The sequence below is a fragment of the Botrytis sinoallii genome, assembly GCF_014898435.1.
Source record: "Botrytis sinoallii strain Bc 23 chromosome Unknown BSIN_006, whole genome shotgun sequence".
Taxonomy (NCBI): Eukaryota; Fungi; Ascomycota; class Leotiomycetes; order Helotiales; family Sclerotiniaceae; genus Botrytis; species Botrytis sinoallii.
Genome location: NW_024066033.1, coordinates 517,537 through 535,032, shown reverse-complemented (window position 1 = coordinate 535,032; position 17,496 = coordinate 517,537). Strand labels below are relative to the sequence as shown.

The 17,496-nt window shown below is 37.4% G+C and overlaps 6 protein-coding genes across 6 annotated transcripts; 3 read left to right on the top strand and 3 right to left on the bottom strand.

Moving 5' to 3' along the window:
- Window positions 1-2,190: 2,190 nt before the first annotated feature.
- On the bottom strand, window positions 2,191-3,213 carry EAF02_004024 (uncharacterized protein; the record flags this gene model as incomplete). Its single annotated transcript, XM_038900072.1, has 2 exons — window positions 2,703-3,213; window positions 2,191-2,642 (listed from the first exon to the last, which is right to left on the bottom strand). The coding sequence occupies exons 1-2, from the start codon at window positions 2,947-2,949 to the stop codon at window positions 2,191-2,193; spliced, it is 699 nt and encodes a 232-aa protein (XP_038759779.1). The 5' UTR covers window positions 2,950-3,213.
- A 25-nt stretch (window positions 3,214-3,238) lies between these two features.
- EAF02_004023 (uncharacterized protein) lies at window positions 3,239-3,964 on the top strand (the record flags this gene model as incomplete). Its single annotated transcript, XM_038900071.1, has 5 exons — window positions 3,239-3,255; window positions 3,473-3,576; window positions 3,644-3,724; window positions 3,786-3,848; window positions 3,906-3,964. 5 exons carry the CDS (start codon window positions 3,239-3,241, stop codon window positions 3,962-3,964), a joined length of 324 nt encoding a protein of 107 aa, XP_038759778.1.
- Window positions 3,965-4,570: 606 nt separating this feature from the next.
- On the top strand, window positions 4,571-5,410 carry EAF02_004022 (uncharacterized protein; the record flags this gene model as incomplete). The annotated part of the gene is made up of 3 exons (XM_038900070.1): window positions 4,571-4,838; window positions 4,905-5,080; window positions 5,138-5,410. The coding sequence occupies 3 exons, from the start codon at window positions 4,571-4,573 to the stop codon at window positions 5,408-5,410; spliced, it is 717 nt and encodes a 238-aa protein (XP_038759777.1).
- A 116-nt stretch (window positions 5,411-5,526) lies between these two features.
- Window positions 5,527-6,890, bottom strand: EAF02_004021 (uncharacterized protein; the record flags this gene model as incomplete). The annotated part of the gene is made up of 3 exons (XM_038900069.1): window positions 5,527-5,686; window positions 5,742-6,598; window positions 6,654-6,890. 3 exons carry the CDS (start codon window positions 6,888-6,890, stop codon window positions 5,527-5,529), a joined length of 1,254 nt encoding a protein of 417 aa, XP_038759776.1.
- Window positions 6,891-7,462: 572 nt separating this feature from the next.
- On the top strand, window positions 7,463-8,722 carry EAF02_004020 (uncharacterized protein; the record flags this gene model as incomplete). Its single annotated transcript, XM_038900068.1, has 2 exons — window positions 7,463-7,546; window positions 7,616-8,722. The coding sequence occupies 2 exons, from the start codon at window positions 7,463-7,465 to the stop codon at window positions 8,720-8,722; spliced, it is 1,191 nt and encodes a 396-aa protein (XP_038759775.1).
- Window positions 8,723-9,849: 1,127 nt separating this feature from the next.
- Window positions 9,850-10,760, bottom strand: EAF02_004019 (uncharacterized protein; the record flags this gene model as incomplete). The annotated part of the gene is made up of 2 exons (XM_038900067.1): window positions 9,850-10,415; window positions 10,499-10,760. 2 exons carry the CDS (start codon window positions 10,758-10,760, stop codon window positions 9,850-9,852), a joined length of 828 nt encoding a protein of 275 aa, XP_038759774.1.
- Between the last annotated feature and the right edge of the window lie 6,736 nt (window positions 10,761-17,496).

The following is a 17,496-nucleotide window of genomic DNA, read 5'->3' as shown; positions in this document are numbered from 1 at the left end:
ATTATTATTATTATTATTATTATTATTATTATTATTATTATTATTATTATTATTATTATTATTAGTAATTTTCAACCGGGCCGTATAGGCGAGCCTCCCAGGGGGCATTACGGTTGGGCTAACTGCGGGATGATCTTCTAGTCTACATGATCCCCCTTTCCTAGGGATGGGGTCTCAATACCCTCAGTAGCCTCCCAAGCGATGGCTAGCGCACTTGCGCCTTTGTCTCCGATCCTCTGAGCGCCTCCGTGCGCGCTTTCCGATCTCCTATATAGTATTTGTTTGAAAGCTGCTTTATCCTGTAAGGGTAGCTTTTGTATACATTCTATTGCAACATGGTTTTATTATTATATTACGATAATATTAAAGTTCTTATTAAATAATTTTGAGACAATTATAATGATATTTTGATTTATAATCTATTTTTGTTTTGATAAATAAAAGTGTGTAAGATATAGGGTTGTGCAAGATGTAGGGATATTGGTTATTGAAGAAGAAAATAGAAAGATAGGAACTTTCAACGAAACTTTCTGTTAAAGTGACTGCGGCATTTCCCGAAAATCTCTTATAGCCTATAATATATCTGACAGATCAGCACCCAGGGGTTCGTATCTCGCACTCTTTACCGAATTAGTATCTGACATCTTCAATTGAGGAGGCCAGAAATATCACACGGGGTATGAAAAATACAGGGGTTCACGGGCGTATCCGCTGTAGAAACCCCCACATTCTGATTAGCGGGTTACTAAAGTACTTCTATCTCCGCTCCAAGATCTTTCGGTTTATCGACAGTAATCCTTGCTCAAGAGACCTAGAACACTGCATGAGATTCTAAAGAAGTGCCCAGCTTCCGTCGTTCATTTCAAAGATGCTACGCAATGACGGATCCCATTACCAATATTGCTACGCTGCTTGAGTATGAAGACCTTCCAGATGGAGACTCAGGGATTCATTTGAGTCGAATATTACTTCTGAGGTCGCTGATGAGTACTTCCGCCAATGAACTGTCAATTACTTGCTTCTATCATGGCTTTAATCACACGCCGCGAGCTCGCATCAATGATCTGTCTTCAATCTTACATCCTAGATGCTTCGCATGGAATGCGAAATCATCCGTCAATACTAGCCTTTGACACTTTATCGTGATAAGGTATTCGGATATTAAAAACGTCATGGATTCGATCATTTTCTCCTCCTTTACAACAAACCCCACTTCGCAATGACTCCACTGCATTACCTGCATAACCTGCAGGAGATTGTCTAGCCCATAATAACTGACATAACTGCTGGTCCGTGACTCAATAGCGACTGGCGTAGAATTGTTGACGTGGACAAGATTCAAATGATCATGACTGCAGCCCTTGACCTCGCACCGACTACTAGGATGGAGCCCCGCCGCAGTAGATGGACCAGGTTAATGATGGCAAATGAAAGAGGCTGTGAGACCGATTTACCCGCCTTAATGGCATAGGAGCATTGTAGAGTCGCAAACTCTCTCAAAATGGTCTACTACGCGATAAAGAGAAGGTAAGATTCATCGGCTGCGAGTATTATGGACTGATGTGACACCAAATAGGTTGCTTGCAGGCTTGTTCTCCGAGAATCCATTGGCTCTAATGCGTTGAAGCTTACAGCTCTGCACCCGGGACCGAAGAATCTGTTGCTCTGCAGCGCGCTCGGCAATGCTGGTTCGATTTTCAAATTCAAGGTCTAATAGAATTTTGCAGCGATGCTGAGGATCTTTAGCAATGATGACTGCAATCGGTTGCAGGAGATGCATGTAAGATAATATTGAAAATTCTTCAATGAGATCGAGCTCCGTCTGTACGTTGGCCGCACAATCACAAGGAATATCAACGCATTCCCCGTCTGATGAAAACGAGGTACTGACCGTATCACTATTTGGTTCATAAGATGCCACTAGATAGCCGAGGATGACACTAATTACCTAGGTGCAGAAGGTAGAGTCTGGGCTAGATTATTTGTGGTGCTCACTCTACTACAATCTCCTTGTAATTGTGACCACACATCTTCACTGATTACAAGGATAAGATAGATCTCTTGCAATATTGAGATGTTTGTCTACAATGGTAGTCTTCATGCGACAATCATGCCAAAGGGTTCTTCAATCTTCCAAGTTCTTCCTCTCCAACAACTCTATTCCGAATGCTACCCATCAAAACATCCCAGTCAACGCATTGTCTGTACGGTCTCTCCGGAGCCAGTAGCGGACCTTTCAATCCTTCCCTCCAAATAAAAGTCGTAAGTGTTGCAAATCAGGCCCGGGCACATAACGGTAGCCCTGAGCATTTCAACACAATGTCCAACATGCACCTGCAAATTCCTCAGCTCCTGACCCTGCACATTGGGATGGTAGTGTTCTCGGTAATTAGCTTGTTGGAGAATCTTGACACAATGCAACTCATGAAAGACACCCATCCAAGCGAGATGTCCTCCATTGGGCAAAGCGACAGATGTGAGAGAATGGCTAGATAACTCCGTCTCGCTGACGCGTATGCTCATATTGGAGAGTAAGGAGTGCCAGGCTGAATCGACAGATGGGGATGGAGGACCGACGAAAGGGCTCTCGTGCATGAGAGAATACTGGTGCGAATGGTAATTTACGGCCAGGTCAGGTAAAGCTATCCCCAGTGTTTAGTGATTATCGAATCTAAGCTTCAATTGGGATAAATGGCCCTTACCATGATGGGTTTTCCTCTGTAGTGAAGAACTAGGAACATGGAACCAGACGATGACCGTAAGACTTGTGATGGAATAGAGAAATATTAGGCCAATGTGCAGGACTATTTCTAAACCTAGTTTCCTTCGGCTTTTGGCAGGTTTCGCTCCGAAAAGTTCCGAATGGTCTGGGAATAAAAACGGAAAAGTTTCGGTCGAGTCCCCAAGTTCGATCTCTGGGACTCCAAATCTGGTAATTTGTGTGTGCATTTTGAGAATTGTAGGAGAGGAAGATATCGTGAGACCTCAATCGATGCAAAAGTGGGACCTTGTCTATTTCTATGGAGAGTCGTGTTGGGAAATAAGTGACTCCAAGGAAGAATCATTGAGCAATTTCAGTTTGGATGCTGCTGCCACGAATCTGCTCTGCTGCACGAAGATTCAGAAGAGAGCATTGCAACATAATGTCTTTTAAGCGATGTTGAAAATTTCCCGAGGATATATTGTAATGCTCAATTGATACCTATATATGCATACTATAAACGTAAGACGGGCAAATATGCCAGTTTCTAATCAGTACATTACCCGGAATTACCGAGGCTCTGGGAGGACTTATGAGATGCTCGTTGGCATGCTACGGGCATGTATATGACAGTCAATGAGCCCCACATTTGTCCTATAACCCGTAATTCTAAAGTTTGACATCACAACTTCTGTCTGATTCCATACCTTCAATCTTTGAGAAAAACCACCAAAAATTGCGTGCATCAACTATTCTCACAATCCTGCTCAGCACATTAGCCATCGCAGGACCTATTGAGAGACGTTCTGGGACCGACGACGTAGTTGTGTATCCGGACGAGAAACTGTACAATGAGGAATACAAGAGATCTCCAGGTAGATCTCAAGAACTAAACTGGCCGTATTTGTTCTTGGATTGTTGACCAACTTTGGTGCTATATAGTAATTGTGGCTACGGAAGCCGATGATAGTGTTGTCTATCCCGATGAAAAACTCTATAATGAAGAGTACAAGAGACATACAGGTACGCAATTAATAGGATCTTTCATTGCAAACAACAGCTAACAATCTTCTTTGGTTTGAAGCCGATGAAAGCGTCGTCTATCCAGACGAAAAGCTCTACAACGAAGAGTATAAGAGACACACAGGTAAAACTTCTCAATAGAATGTGTTTGAACACTGTCGCTGATTGGTTTCCATGATAGCTGAGGCCGACGATAGCATCGTCTATCCCGATGAGAAGCTTTACAACGAAGAGTACTAGGCACTTAAATGCTACTATTTAGGCGGGGAAAACATAGCAGATAGCTACACAGAGCAGGCTGGATAGTGTAGACTTCCACAATTTAAATGACAAGAACCACAATATTATCAGGGATCTGAGAATTTTCAGTGCTGTGATTCACACGTAGTTCTCCGTAGAGAGATAGTTGTAGCAGAGGAAATGGTTAGAATCATTTTTCCCGACTAATTCTAGCCCCACAGAGTTGACTCAAAGGACCTTTTACCAAAGTTTTCGCCCGCGTATATTCAATCCAAAATTTGAATTTTGTATGCATCGAAATCCATGTAAGTTGTCTTGTTGTCTTCCGTTGCCCACGTACTTTGGAAGGCGATGACCCAGTCACATTTACCCAAGATGGTATATTGCGCAATCTTTGTGACTAGGGAGCGTTGCATGCCCAGACTCTAGGTTCATTTGATCTCTGTCAGCTTGCTTTCTTTCTTACCGAGCTCTACAACCAAACCCTCATAAAACTTAGATGTCTCATAATTCTCGCACATCTCATAAATCGATAGCAGAGTAAATCCGCCCCGCCTTTATTATTATTCTCATACCAAGTCAATTTCCGAAATTCTTCATCTCAATATGGCAGCCGTACAGAACTTGTCAAAGAACCACAACTACGAGTCACTCGACCAAGAGGAAAACGAATTTCTCGCGCAATCAAAATTTTCACAATACAAAGGAAAGGACAAACTAAGACAACAGTTTTTATATTGCATTTGCGCAATAATTGTCTCCGCGGGATTTATAATTAGTGCGGGGATTGGATTTCTTGCTGGAAAAGTATATTCAATGCAGAAAGAGCTATCCCATCCATATAACAACGGCTATCCACGCCCGATCCTTGACCGTCAGTACTGGGTCTTCTCATGGCTGGATTTTTCCTGCAGACATCAACACTAACATCTGTCCGTAGTTGAACCTGTTGCCATTACGTTCAAATCGAATAGAACATACCTGGAGAGGCCTTCGCCTGAAAATGATAAGCTGTGGGAGGGACTATACCCCAAAGATCACCATGGTCTATTCGAGTGGCCAGAAGACAAGCCCGAGAGATCTGGCTTCGCAGGATTCCACCAACTACATTGCGTCGTGAGTACCTTAAGAATGAGCATTGCAACAAATTTACAGGAGCTAATCCTACAGCAGGATGCACTCAGAAAGAGGTTCTATCAAGAAGAAGATTTGAAGAAGGCTTTGATAGCGGGTGAGGATGTGAATGATATGCCGCAACACATCGATGAAACTCACGTCTTGCATTGCGTTGAATTTTTACGCCAGAGTGTTATGTGCCACGCCGATACTTCTCTACAGGTAGAGGCATCTTATCATCAAGGTATATTGGCCTTCGGTACGACTTATCCATGTAGAAACTGGTGGCAAATGGTTGACTGGGTAAATGAACGCAATGCAAAGGAGTAGTACTGTGGATATTATGGATAGTAGTGCGGTACAGGTGGATGTATGATTTATCTAAAGGATACTTTGTAATGCTCTGCACATATTTCAAGCACCCCGATAAGAGAGATACTGTGAAATCATTCCCATATTAAAGTGATAATGGCGAGCTCAGATCCTTCAGGTCGCGAAATACTTTGAAGCTTATACCTACTGTCTGCAGCTTTTACTAATGCTCCCCAGTCTTCCTGATCTCGCTCTCGAGCATTCTGAATTTGCTTCATGGTCATGTCTGTTGCCCTGTTTCAAAGTCAGATGCTGTCTCTTTTGCTCTGCTATTTTGGATGATGCTTACCGCAGAAATCGTTGCTCATATAGTGACATCGTGCCAAAGTCTGGTAGACATGCCTCGTTGATAACTACCTTGATTCCAGTCCTCATTGCAGGTATCAGACCTTGTAAAATCTTGATTGCATACTTGTCCGACCAGTCATGCAATACCCACCTCAGTAGATATACTTCAGCATCTATCACAGGCTGGGGATCGAAGAAGTTGTGAGGCATGAACGTCACTGAGTCAACTAAATCAACAGGGACTTGCGCTCCACTCACAACACTTTCGAGGTCTTGCACTATACAAGATAGACCGGGATACCTCCTAGCCAGTGCAAATGCGACCTTACCATGACTCCCACCAACATCAACCATCCTTTTAACCCTGTCCCACTCCAAAGCTTTATCCTCGACCAAATACTTTACAGCGATGCCTGGTCGTGCCTCAAAGAACGTCATGGATCCTGCAAAGTTTTTTGCCCTCTTCTGGTCGTTTCCTAGCACCTCAAACATCGGTCTGGATTCATTATTCACAATATTCCATCCAGCCTCATTTGGCTCCTCAGAACCCGGCCATTTTTCCATTGCATCTACCATTCTCGACGCCGCCGGTAATAGCTCGTCCAGGGTAGTTGCTATCCATGCTCGCAAATCAGAACGTTCGGAAATTAAACGTGACGATGCAGTATGGCTCACTATCCCAGGGCTGTTCTCGGCAAAAACATGAAAAGTCATTGCATGACGTAATACACGAGTAGTATCGACAGTATTAAGCCCTCTTGCGAGTGCGATATCCTCGAAAGTTGCAGTTGAGTCAATCGGAACAGCAGTAGCAAGATCATAGCGGATGATTGCATGAAGTGAATTTCGGGCATTATGCTAGTATAAAGTAAATAAGGGATAGGTGATATGGAAATTGTTAAATTGCACTTACGGAATAACCAACAATGTGCATTAAGGATTGCATTGGCCCTTGTACAAGCAATACAAGTTCATCGGCGGCTTCAAGAAGGGCTACCTGTGTTCCATGAATTGCAGGAGGTAAATCGACTGGGGAAACCGGCTCAAAGGTTGGCAGAGCAAGATTTTCCCTTGACAACTGTGTCTCAATCTCGATTGCATAATCCGAAATCCGAGATGCAAGTTCTCTGATACGACTAGAGGAAGCCATTTTCGGCTAGTTTCTTTCTCAGAAATCGATACTCGAAAAGGTAAAAAAGAAAAAGCTGAAGATATAGATCCAGCGGCATCAAGCTTTATACATGTAGGAAGACGCGGAGTAGCCTACATCAGGCCATGTTTCCCGGTGTCAGATTCAAATTTGGACGGGGTTGCATGGTATGAACATCTAGCCGTGTCAAACTTGTAATAAGTCTTGAGGCTGACATTCATCAATTTGCTTGGAATGAGCATCAAAAACATATTTCATGTTATCCAACGCTCAGAGCTTCTTCTTCTTCTTCAATAAAACGTTGTAATTATACATTGAGTTCTGAAGAAAGCCATCTTTTTTTGATAGTATTGTTGATTGAACATTAATAATCATCCGAGCTAATCATGGATCAAAAAGTTGTTTATCTGATGCCCGAATTCAAGGCTAAAGAGCCTAAATTCGGTCGGTTTGGCTTAGTGTAGCGCCGATCACGTGTTAATTCTCAATCGTGATATCGCTTGCCATGTGACTGAGGCATCAGCATTCACCAGTAACAATTTTCGATTGACTTTGATCCAGTAGAGAGGACGATGGCAGCCCCAGTATCAAGAGGCCTCAGAGCTCATAGAAAGTCTCGACAGGGGTGCATGGCATGTAAAGCACGAAAGGTGAAGGTAAAGTCGAATGAATGATTCACTTGCAACAGATGTTAGCTATGTTGCTGATCAAATCCGAATCTGAAGTGCAACGAAGCACGCCCGGCATGTGATGCGTGCGTCCGCCGAGAAATATCATGTCACTATCCCGAACCAATTCAAAAACGACCGACAGAGACAAGGTCCCCTTCCAATCCGCCTTATGACCTTGACCCCTCCAGGGAACTCGATATTACAGTGGCTCGTGAAACAAAAGAACGTCGATTACTTGAGATGCGCCTGCTTCACCACTTTTGTACTGAGACCGCCCAAAAAGGGTTCCTTTCCATTCACGATGAAGGTGTTCGTGATCTGTGGACTATAGGTGCTCCGATTCTAGCTTTCGATCATCCAGTTCTCTTGAATATGATGATATCAATTGCAGCTCTCCATCTTACTAAGATCAACCCAGCGGCTGAAGACATGGCAGATATTCATCGGATATATTTCAATACAGCTATTCGTGAGCATCGTCAAGTCATAAAAAACATCAACAAGGATAATGTTGAAGCTGTGTGCCTCTCTACAATTCTGAATGGGTTGCCCGCGTTCATCCTCCTGCAAAACAATAATATTGGCCATTACACAGTTCCAACCCAAGTATTCGCTCTTCTCTGTGGGAATGTTGTTTTGTTTTCGCAGACAATCCCTATGCTTGATCCGAATAGCCAGCTAGAAGCTCTGATTTCTGCTAAACCAGACATGAAGACGTTAATGGAAGATGTTCGTAGTAAAATATATCACCAACCATTTTCGGAGCTTTTAAACTGGAGGGCGCCGGGTGAGGTTATTGATGAGGAAAGCCAGGCTGCTTTTACTTTTGCATTAAATTATTGTGGACGCATTCTACTCGGTATCGAAGGTGGAGAGGACCTTTACGAACTTCGCCGTGTCATATATGCGTTTCCGACAGTCGCACCCAAAGCATTTGTTCAACAATTGAACGAAAACAGCAATCGTGCACTTGTTGTTTTGGCTCACTTTTTTGCACTTTGCAAAGCTGCCGATAATGTCTGGTGGATGAGAGGAATTGCAGAAAGAGAGGTGTTTGGCATACAATCCGTTCTCCCTGAAAATTGGCAATGGGCAATGGCATGGCCTGTGCAAAAGCTAGCAGCGTACGCTGCAATCAATGTGACTACTTCAACTAAATAGGCAGATGGTAATATGTCACATTTGTGCATTTTTGTGCAGTACAGACGAGAAAGCTACTTACGGATCATAAAATTAATCTCCAATTTCGATCACAATGGCACCGGCCCCGCTGCTGCACGAATTCGTTTCTTGAATGCTATAATTCAGACAATTTGAGCATGTGCCCTACCTCTCAAATATTCTTCGGAGAATCGTGAATGAAGAGGGCAAAATCTCAATGGAATTACTGTTTCAGAGGTGTGGCAGTCTGAAGAACCCGCTGGACGACATTCCAATTAATGGATATGTTCTACGAGACAGGGAAGGAATTAACGATGTGATCGACTAATCGAACAAAAATTCTGAAATAAGGGCTTACTCATTTGCTGCTGATGCGAAAGCAGCCTTTGATCCATCTTCTTCGGGTATCGGAAGTGTGTAGCTCAGAGACCTACAATGATATGGATGCGAGTCCTTTCCAAATCGAAATCGATGGTTGATCTGATCTGACTTCAGCATCGAACTATGGGACACCACTTAGCATCGATGTTTCATTATCTCAGGAACTTATTACAATGGTACCAGCAGTAGATTAACTGTATCAATGCGCACAAGCCATATTCTGGCAAAGCCGAAGAAGTATTAGACTTTTTTACACTTCAATTATACTGGTTTTAGATGTTCTGAGAGCCCACGATTACTTCCTTTTTTCACTTTCGGAACACACCTCTGCTCCTAACCAACAAGAATTTAAGTTATCGCTAATTTTCATACACTATGGTCTCTAAATTACTTTCTCCGCAGCTGTATACGACTTGTTTATTTTAGCTTCTTGAAATATCGACTATTCGGAACTGATGTAAAGTATTGGTCTGATATATTCTATCAGTGAATTCAATAAAAAGTTATCTGTCCGTGGACACACGAAAATAGAAGATGTTTATGTCTTTTATTAATAGTTTCTATTACATATTGAGTTTGGTCCAGCCAGGAAAGCAAGAAGAGGCCTGCCAATCATTCGGAGTAAGGATAATTTCACGTTTTACTGCTTCCGTCATCTTATTAGAAGATGGCTGATTCGGTTCATTGAGCTCATGAGCCACCTAGCAAGAAAAGCTCACCTCCCGCTACGTCTCCGACAAACAGTCCTAGCTGCCCTGCAATTCAGCTCTCTCACGATCCCCAATCTCAGCTATCACGTTACTCGTGTTTCCAATGAAGGGTTGCTTTGGCGGATCATAGTACATTGGAGGCTCTGTTGAAGGCTCCGCAGAGGGACGTTTAGCATGGCGTTGCCGCCTGAGAAAAAGAAATGCCAGCCCAGTAATCGAGAAAGCTACAACCACAGCACCCACGGCAATACCGGCTTTTGCGCCTCCACTCAGACCACTGCCCTCAGAGGTGGATATGGATGCTGGTGTCGCCGATGTAGTCGAGATTACTGATTGTGTCGCCAAAGCGCTGGTGGTAGCTGTGCTAGAGGCCGACGAAGATGTCTGGGTCGAGCGTATTGGAGTAGGAGATACTGTCGAAGTTGATGAAGAGGCTCCATTAATGACTAAGAATCCGGTACTTGATATTTCTTGGGAGCTAGAATTATATACTGAATTGAGATCCTTGAATCGAAGGACATATTTTGCATCTCTACTCAGAACGTTCGTCGGTATTGTGATGGTCCAGTCATACGTGCCGCTGTTATTCGTATTCACTTTCTCTGGAAAATCGCGGGATAATGAATCAGTAAAACAATTTTGTACATTGAGTTTGGGAAGTTACAACGGCAGTGAATGTTCTTACCGGTGAGCAGCTGGCTGAATTGTGTTATCTCATAATCCCAGGTCGTAACCCACAGATTGGATAGAGTTTGAAATTGATAACCCTCTAGGGCTGGGTTCCAAGTAACCTGAAGGGTTATACCCTCGATATATGTCTTAGAAAGGTCCGCAGTGTTACCATCCGGCACAATCCATACGGTGGAAGAGACGTACGTTTGGGCATGTATAGGAAGAGCGTAGATAACAAAGATCCCGAACATAAGACTGAGGATGGAGCGTCGCATTGCAGTTCGTCTGCCGAGAAGAAATAGATGACTTGATCTCAACTATGATTATCCGTTGTCATCAAACAATCCTAATAAATAGGGATCACAAACTTGTGTATGAAGGATCAAAGAACTGCGTGAGTAATGTGCCACTTGAGTATTCATTTGGCAACTTTTGTAATCCTCAAAAATATTCACCACAATCAGAGCCATTTCAATGAAGGACAAGAATGTCTCATTTGAGAGATCCTTGTTGCTCATGCTTCTCTATACTGGTCGTTTTCTGTCGGGATATCAATCATGTGATCTAAAGAGGGCACCGTATTGCACTAGCACTAGCACTAGCGCTTACACTTTTACTATATCAAGTACTAGTTTCTTATAATTAATAATAATCAAACGAATAATATAATCAATTATATTAATAAGATTAAAATACTTTATACTTTAATTAATATTAAATTGATATTAATATTAATTAATAATATTATAAATTAGGGCCTTGGATTCTATTAGAAGCACTAGATATTTAGAAATAGTATTCAGAATTAATAGAAATTCTGAAAAGATCATAAAGAAAGATATTATTATACTAATATAATACATTTTCTTTTCTTGTTATACTAAAAAATATACTTTGGATAATTGTATCAGAAAAACATATTCAAAAAATCGACTGGTTAAATATAACGAATCGATTTTGTGTCTATTATGCATTCATCTTTGTATTACACATTGTACAAAGTAAATTCTTTATCTAAATATCTTTCATATACTCTCTCATATCTCTCATATCTATAATATACCTACAACCTTCGAAATACCTACAACCTATCTACAACCTTCGAAATACCTACAACCTTCGAAATACCCCTATACACACTTTATCATATCGGGACAGCGACAACACCCCAATTACCTCTAAGGTTATCAGCAAGGAATTATATATAGAAAAAGAAAAGAAGCACTACAAAGAGTAATTAAGCTTATTAAAGAAACAATAGACTGATAATAGAATTGTTGATTTTGACTCTAAAGAGTTTACTAAATATATCAAATTTAAATATAAGTAATATGATTATAAGGATATTAATAATAATAAGTTAATTGAGATCTTTTATAATAATTTCAATATATTCACAAATAAGCAATTCGCAAAGATTCATTAATTGAATATACAAAAACTATGAATAATATTACATGCCCAAGGGGTATGGATATCGAAATTAGGTATTGAAGTATTTATAGCTTTATATAATCAATTACATAGATCTACTACAAACGTATGAATGAAAGACTAAGTTCAGGAAGTTCTAAAAGATTATAATCTTAAAGAATTTAAATTTAAATCCAGAATAATCAATAGATTTATTGATAATAATTTCAAATATAATAAAGATAATCGAAAAGATAATAAAAAGAGTGATGAAGGAGGAGATTCTGATGATAACGACGATAGTGATGGTGATAGGAAGGATAATAGAGGTCGATGCAATAGGGATAAGAAACTATTAATATATTCTAATATACAATCTCTTGTTAGTTTATCGAAATTCTACACCAATAAGGAGAAATATAACAGGGACAACAATAATTTCAATTTTAAACTCTCGATATTCTACAAAATCTCATAACATACAGAGGTGCCTATAGATATGCAATACAAAGTATTCCTAATTATACTAAAGAATAGTGTACTTGAATTCTTTTATATCAACTACAAAGCACTACTATCTATATTCAGAGAGCTTTACACTTATATACGGAGTAACTTTGAGGGAGAAAAGTACCAACACAATATACTGTCTAAATGGAACAGTATTACTCTCAAATCGACTAAAAAGGAGTATAAAAACAAGCCATTTAGTAAATATCTTACCATCATAATCAAGCAGTTACACATGCTACAGTATCAACTTGATCCCGCTATACGACAGATGTTACATCTACACAATAAGCTTATACTGACATGTAAAAACATTGAAATATACAACCTAATTTATTTCGATTCTAAAAAGGAAATATCTAATTTAATCAATTAATTGTAACAATCCATTAATATATAGAAAAGATCACATAAGGAAGAAGATACAGTACTATTCACTAACAAAAGATTCCGCAATAATAATAACCAGAATAATTCAAATGATTCTAGAGGTTTTAGAAGTGATAATTTTAGAAGCAATAGCTTTAAGGGTAATATCAATAGATTTCAATAATAATCTAATTCTTTGAATTAACAAAATCATTACTGGATATACAAAAAAAAGGGATATCGATCAACAAAGCATTTTTAAAAGGAATAGAATAAAAACCAACATAAATACCAGAAAAAGATTAAGGATGGTAGTAACAATATATTTAATAAATATTACAACTAATAGTTAATCAAATACAAAGAAAAAGCTATTAATACAAAATCTGATTCAAAAATCGAAATAGGATAATTCTTTATAGATCTTGATATTAATAATACTGAAAAAAAAGCATTTTTTATTAATTCAGAATCTATAAATAGCTAAGAAATATTCAATTAGTTGTTAGTCAATACAATATTGCATATATTGATTAGAGATCCTATTGAAGCTACTCTACCAACAGAAAGTATGATAATATCTTTTATACAAATTATATAAATAAGGAGTTCTTCGGTATAAGAAAGCAGGCTAAACGCATTAGGCGTATTACGTAATCATCTTGATTGATATAGTCAACTGGATTGTATATAGCTTTCAATAGAATACGCACTACACTTAATATTAATAAATCTATTTATTCTATACATCTTTTCTGATGACCTACACAGGGATTCAAGATACGTTCAATATCTTACCTCCATTCTCTTCGTAATTAAGCCTTTTAATTAAGAATATTCAGAAACCCTCTTTACCTCTAAGTTCGTCGTATAGCAGTACCTGTACGACAATCAATATATCAGTATCAAAAAAGCTTTCAAAAGAGCTGTAAATACTATACAATCTTATTGATTTGGAGGACTATTATATAGTTGTGGAAATCCAGTATTTGAATAACTTTTTCTAATCCTTTTTTTTATCTTTCAAATATTCCTCTTTTCAGAAATACTCTACATATTCACTTTTACAGTATTTCCTATAAGGATTCAGTATTACCTTATTACCAGAATACGAATTCCTTTCGACTTTTAAAACACCTTTTTAATACTACTCTTGATTCCGGAAATCTACGACACAGGTTTTCAATCTCACCCTGAACGATATTAGCACTATCCCCTTCAAGCGAATTCAAATTATTATTCGATTCTTTCGATATTATCCTTATTTTAGTCCCGAAGAACAAAACCTTTACCTTCCACTCGCTTAGCAGTTACTAGAGGATATACGAAACCCCTCCAAAGACCTAATCCTACTACTTATCAAACTATGACTTCGACTTTCCATCCTCCAAATTCAAGAAATCCTTCCAATATACCATCCGCCGAATCCTCCTACAATATCAAATAACTTCATTGCTTCAACAGCTCATACTGAATAGACTAAAGTCAAGGTTGATAATATACCATCTTTTTCAGAAGAAAAGAATATTACTAAATTATAGATTCGGAAAGCTAAGTAAGCTATATATCTTACTATTAACAACGACACTTATAAGCCATACACCTTCTTCAATCTCGTTCTATTTAAGTTTGCTGGTAGAGCTAGCAAATAACTAGATAAAGACAGAGAGTTTTCTGAGGTTATGAATAATATTAATTTAGTAAGCAAGGCTTTACAAGATAAATTTATTATTACTTTTATTAACCGCTTTTCGAATAAAAAAGATAAAGATTCGGTATAAATAGTTCTCAATGCTATAAGCTTTTTAGTTTAAAAGAAAGGCGAATCCATTCAAAAATACTATCAACATATTAAAGATCTATAGTCGGAAATGGACTGCAAAGATATATCTTCCTTTGAGTGTAATGCCGATATTCTTTAAATCAATATTCAAGAAACCTTGATTAAAGTATTCGTTACCAGTCTTATCGATTCTGATTTCTGCTTAGAATCTATCAAGCTAAACACTATCTGCAGATCCCTAAATGAAAGCTATTTCATAATATGCAATATTCAGAAGAATATAGAAATGAAAAAAATACTTGCTCAAAACAATATCATCGATTATATTGCTAATACTTTAAAGAAACAAAACCTTAAGGATTTGTTTAAAGAGAAGATTGAATCTTTTTAGGATAAATATTTCAATCCCAATCCTCCAATCGATAGAATCGGAATACTTCTAACAACAATTATAATTTTAATAATAGAGGAAACAACAATTCGAGTTCGAGATTATCAAATCCAACACCCCAATCTGCTTATATTCAAGCTCCTGTACCGATAGGCATACAAACAAAAGAGACTGAACTAGATCTAAAGAATTCTCGGAATAATATTATCAATGAAATGGAATAATACGACTACTTAAAAAAGCCTTTGTATTTTAAGTGTGGAATCTATAGTCACACTAAGCTGGACTATATGAATCAACCTCTTCAATACTGGAAACAAACCGTTTTAAAAAGTATGGTTTTCCCAAACCATTTTATTATAGCTATATCAATAGCTTATATACACCCTCAATCGTCTAATACTAATAATCGAGTCGACCTAAACAACTATCAGAAACCTAAGCCTCCCACCAGCCCGGACTCAATCCCTTTTAGATCAGGTTTCATTTTCTTTTTGGCACAAATCAACAATGATTCAGATTATTCAGATAATGAGATGCTTGTATCTGAAATATATTCCTTTGATATAGAATTTAATATAAATATGGATGACAAGCAAGAAGATCAAATTCAAGTTTTTAATTTATCGTTTTGCAAGAAAGCTAGATCTAATAATATATCTAGTACTACTGGAGATCAACATATTATATCTTGTACAAAGGATACTCATATAAAGGATACTTTCTGCAACAGATATTCCGATATCTTCGCTCTTTATTTTTGTGAAAAATCCAAGTCAATTCTTAAAAATTCGTTTCAATCTCTATTTCGTGATTTTATGTCTCAACTTTAATCAACTCGAGCTTTTCCAAGCCTTCTCATAGTATACAAACATAAGGAATACATTTCAAAACTTATATCCCATTTAATTCCAATAAAGAGATCCATTAAGCCTCCTAAACCTTTATCTAATATTATAGTAAGAGCAGGAGAAACTCCTGTTAATTATAAGAGCTTGTTTTCTACTTTTAAGTCGGAAACCTTTGGAATTGATGTATTGATTCTTTATTAAATTTTATTCGATATGTCTAAAAACCTATGACATCTTATAATTCGAGAGAATGTTATTAAGAAGAAAAAGAAGGATATATAATCTATTGTCGAGATTGTAAATGAATTTACCTTATATGTTATGATATAATTCAGATTCGATAATGATTTAACTAAAGTTTATTATATTTGTATTGCAAATATTATTTTGAATTAGAATCAAATAAAGCAATATTTTCTATATCTATTAGATGATATAAATTATATATTAAAGTTCCGAATTGTACAAATCGATTTTATCAAGCCTATAAATCTGTAGGTAACTAAGATCCTGGTCTCACCTATTATTATTAAGACCTCTGATCAGGATAGAGCTTTTCGAGTTCAGGGAATCGTTTCAATCTCAGAAGAGGGATATATTACTGAAGTCGTTTTAAGCAGATCTTATTGTATTATTGATCAAGGATTTGATGGTAATATAGTCTCCCCAGTATTTGTTGATCATTTAGATTTATCACGATATCAGATTATCTCGAAAAAACATTATTTCCATAGGAACAGCCGACAGTGGGAATACTGAACTGAAACAATATATTACTTTTAGCTTTACAATTGAAGGTATTCAATATATTATATATACTTTTATTTGATTTGATGGTGAGAATCATTTCAATAAAAATGAAAAGAATTTATTTCTCGATTTATTATAACTTTATATTATTAAAGGCTATATTGATATTTTCAATTACACTATTTTTATTAATGACAAGGATCTTTTGGAATCTTGTATTCTTATTTAAACTTTATAATTAATATAATCATTTTCTTATTAACTAATTTTTTATCCAACAGATTCTAATATCAGATTGCTAGACAAAAAGCTAAGATTTCTATGAAGAGTGAATTGTTGAAATCAAGTTATTTCAATGTAAATATAATATATCCTAAGGGAAAGGTTTCCTTATCCAACTACAACAATACCAAAACTGTTAAAGAAGTCTCTAAGACTGAATCCGATTTTATAGAATCCTTAACTTTATTTAGTTCTTTAAATTTTTAAATCCCAAGTATAACTTTAAACTATAGAAAAAGATTATCTCTCAATCACTTGAACCCTCTTTATATACAAAAGCTAGAATACTATATTCTTTAAAGAATGTTATACAAATATACGAATCCAATATTCCTATTGATATACTTGAATCTATAAATTTTTCATATAAATCTTCCACTCTTCGATTCAAATTAAAATCTCTTCCGAAAATCAGTTTCTTGTATTTTCCTTTCAAATTGAATCAAAACACCCTATTCTATTCGATCATATATATTCTACTGAGAGATAACCTATTCCTCGACTATTGTCTACAGATTCGATTGAATTGGTACAAGAATAGTTTTAATACCAGTAATGTATATATTAGCCTTTTAGCTATAAAAGAGTTATAATAATGTGTTAAATGTCTTTTATACATTTATAGGGATTTGAATATAATTGAATTAAAATATATTTCTTTA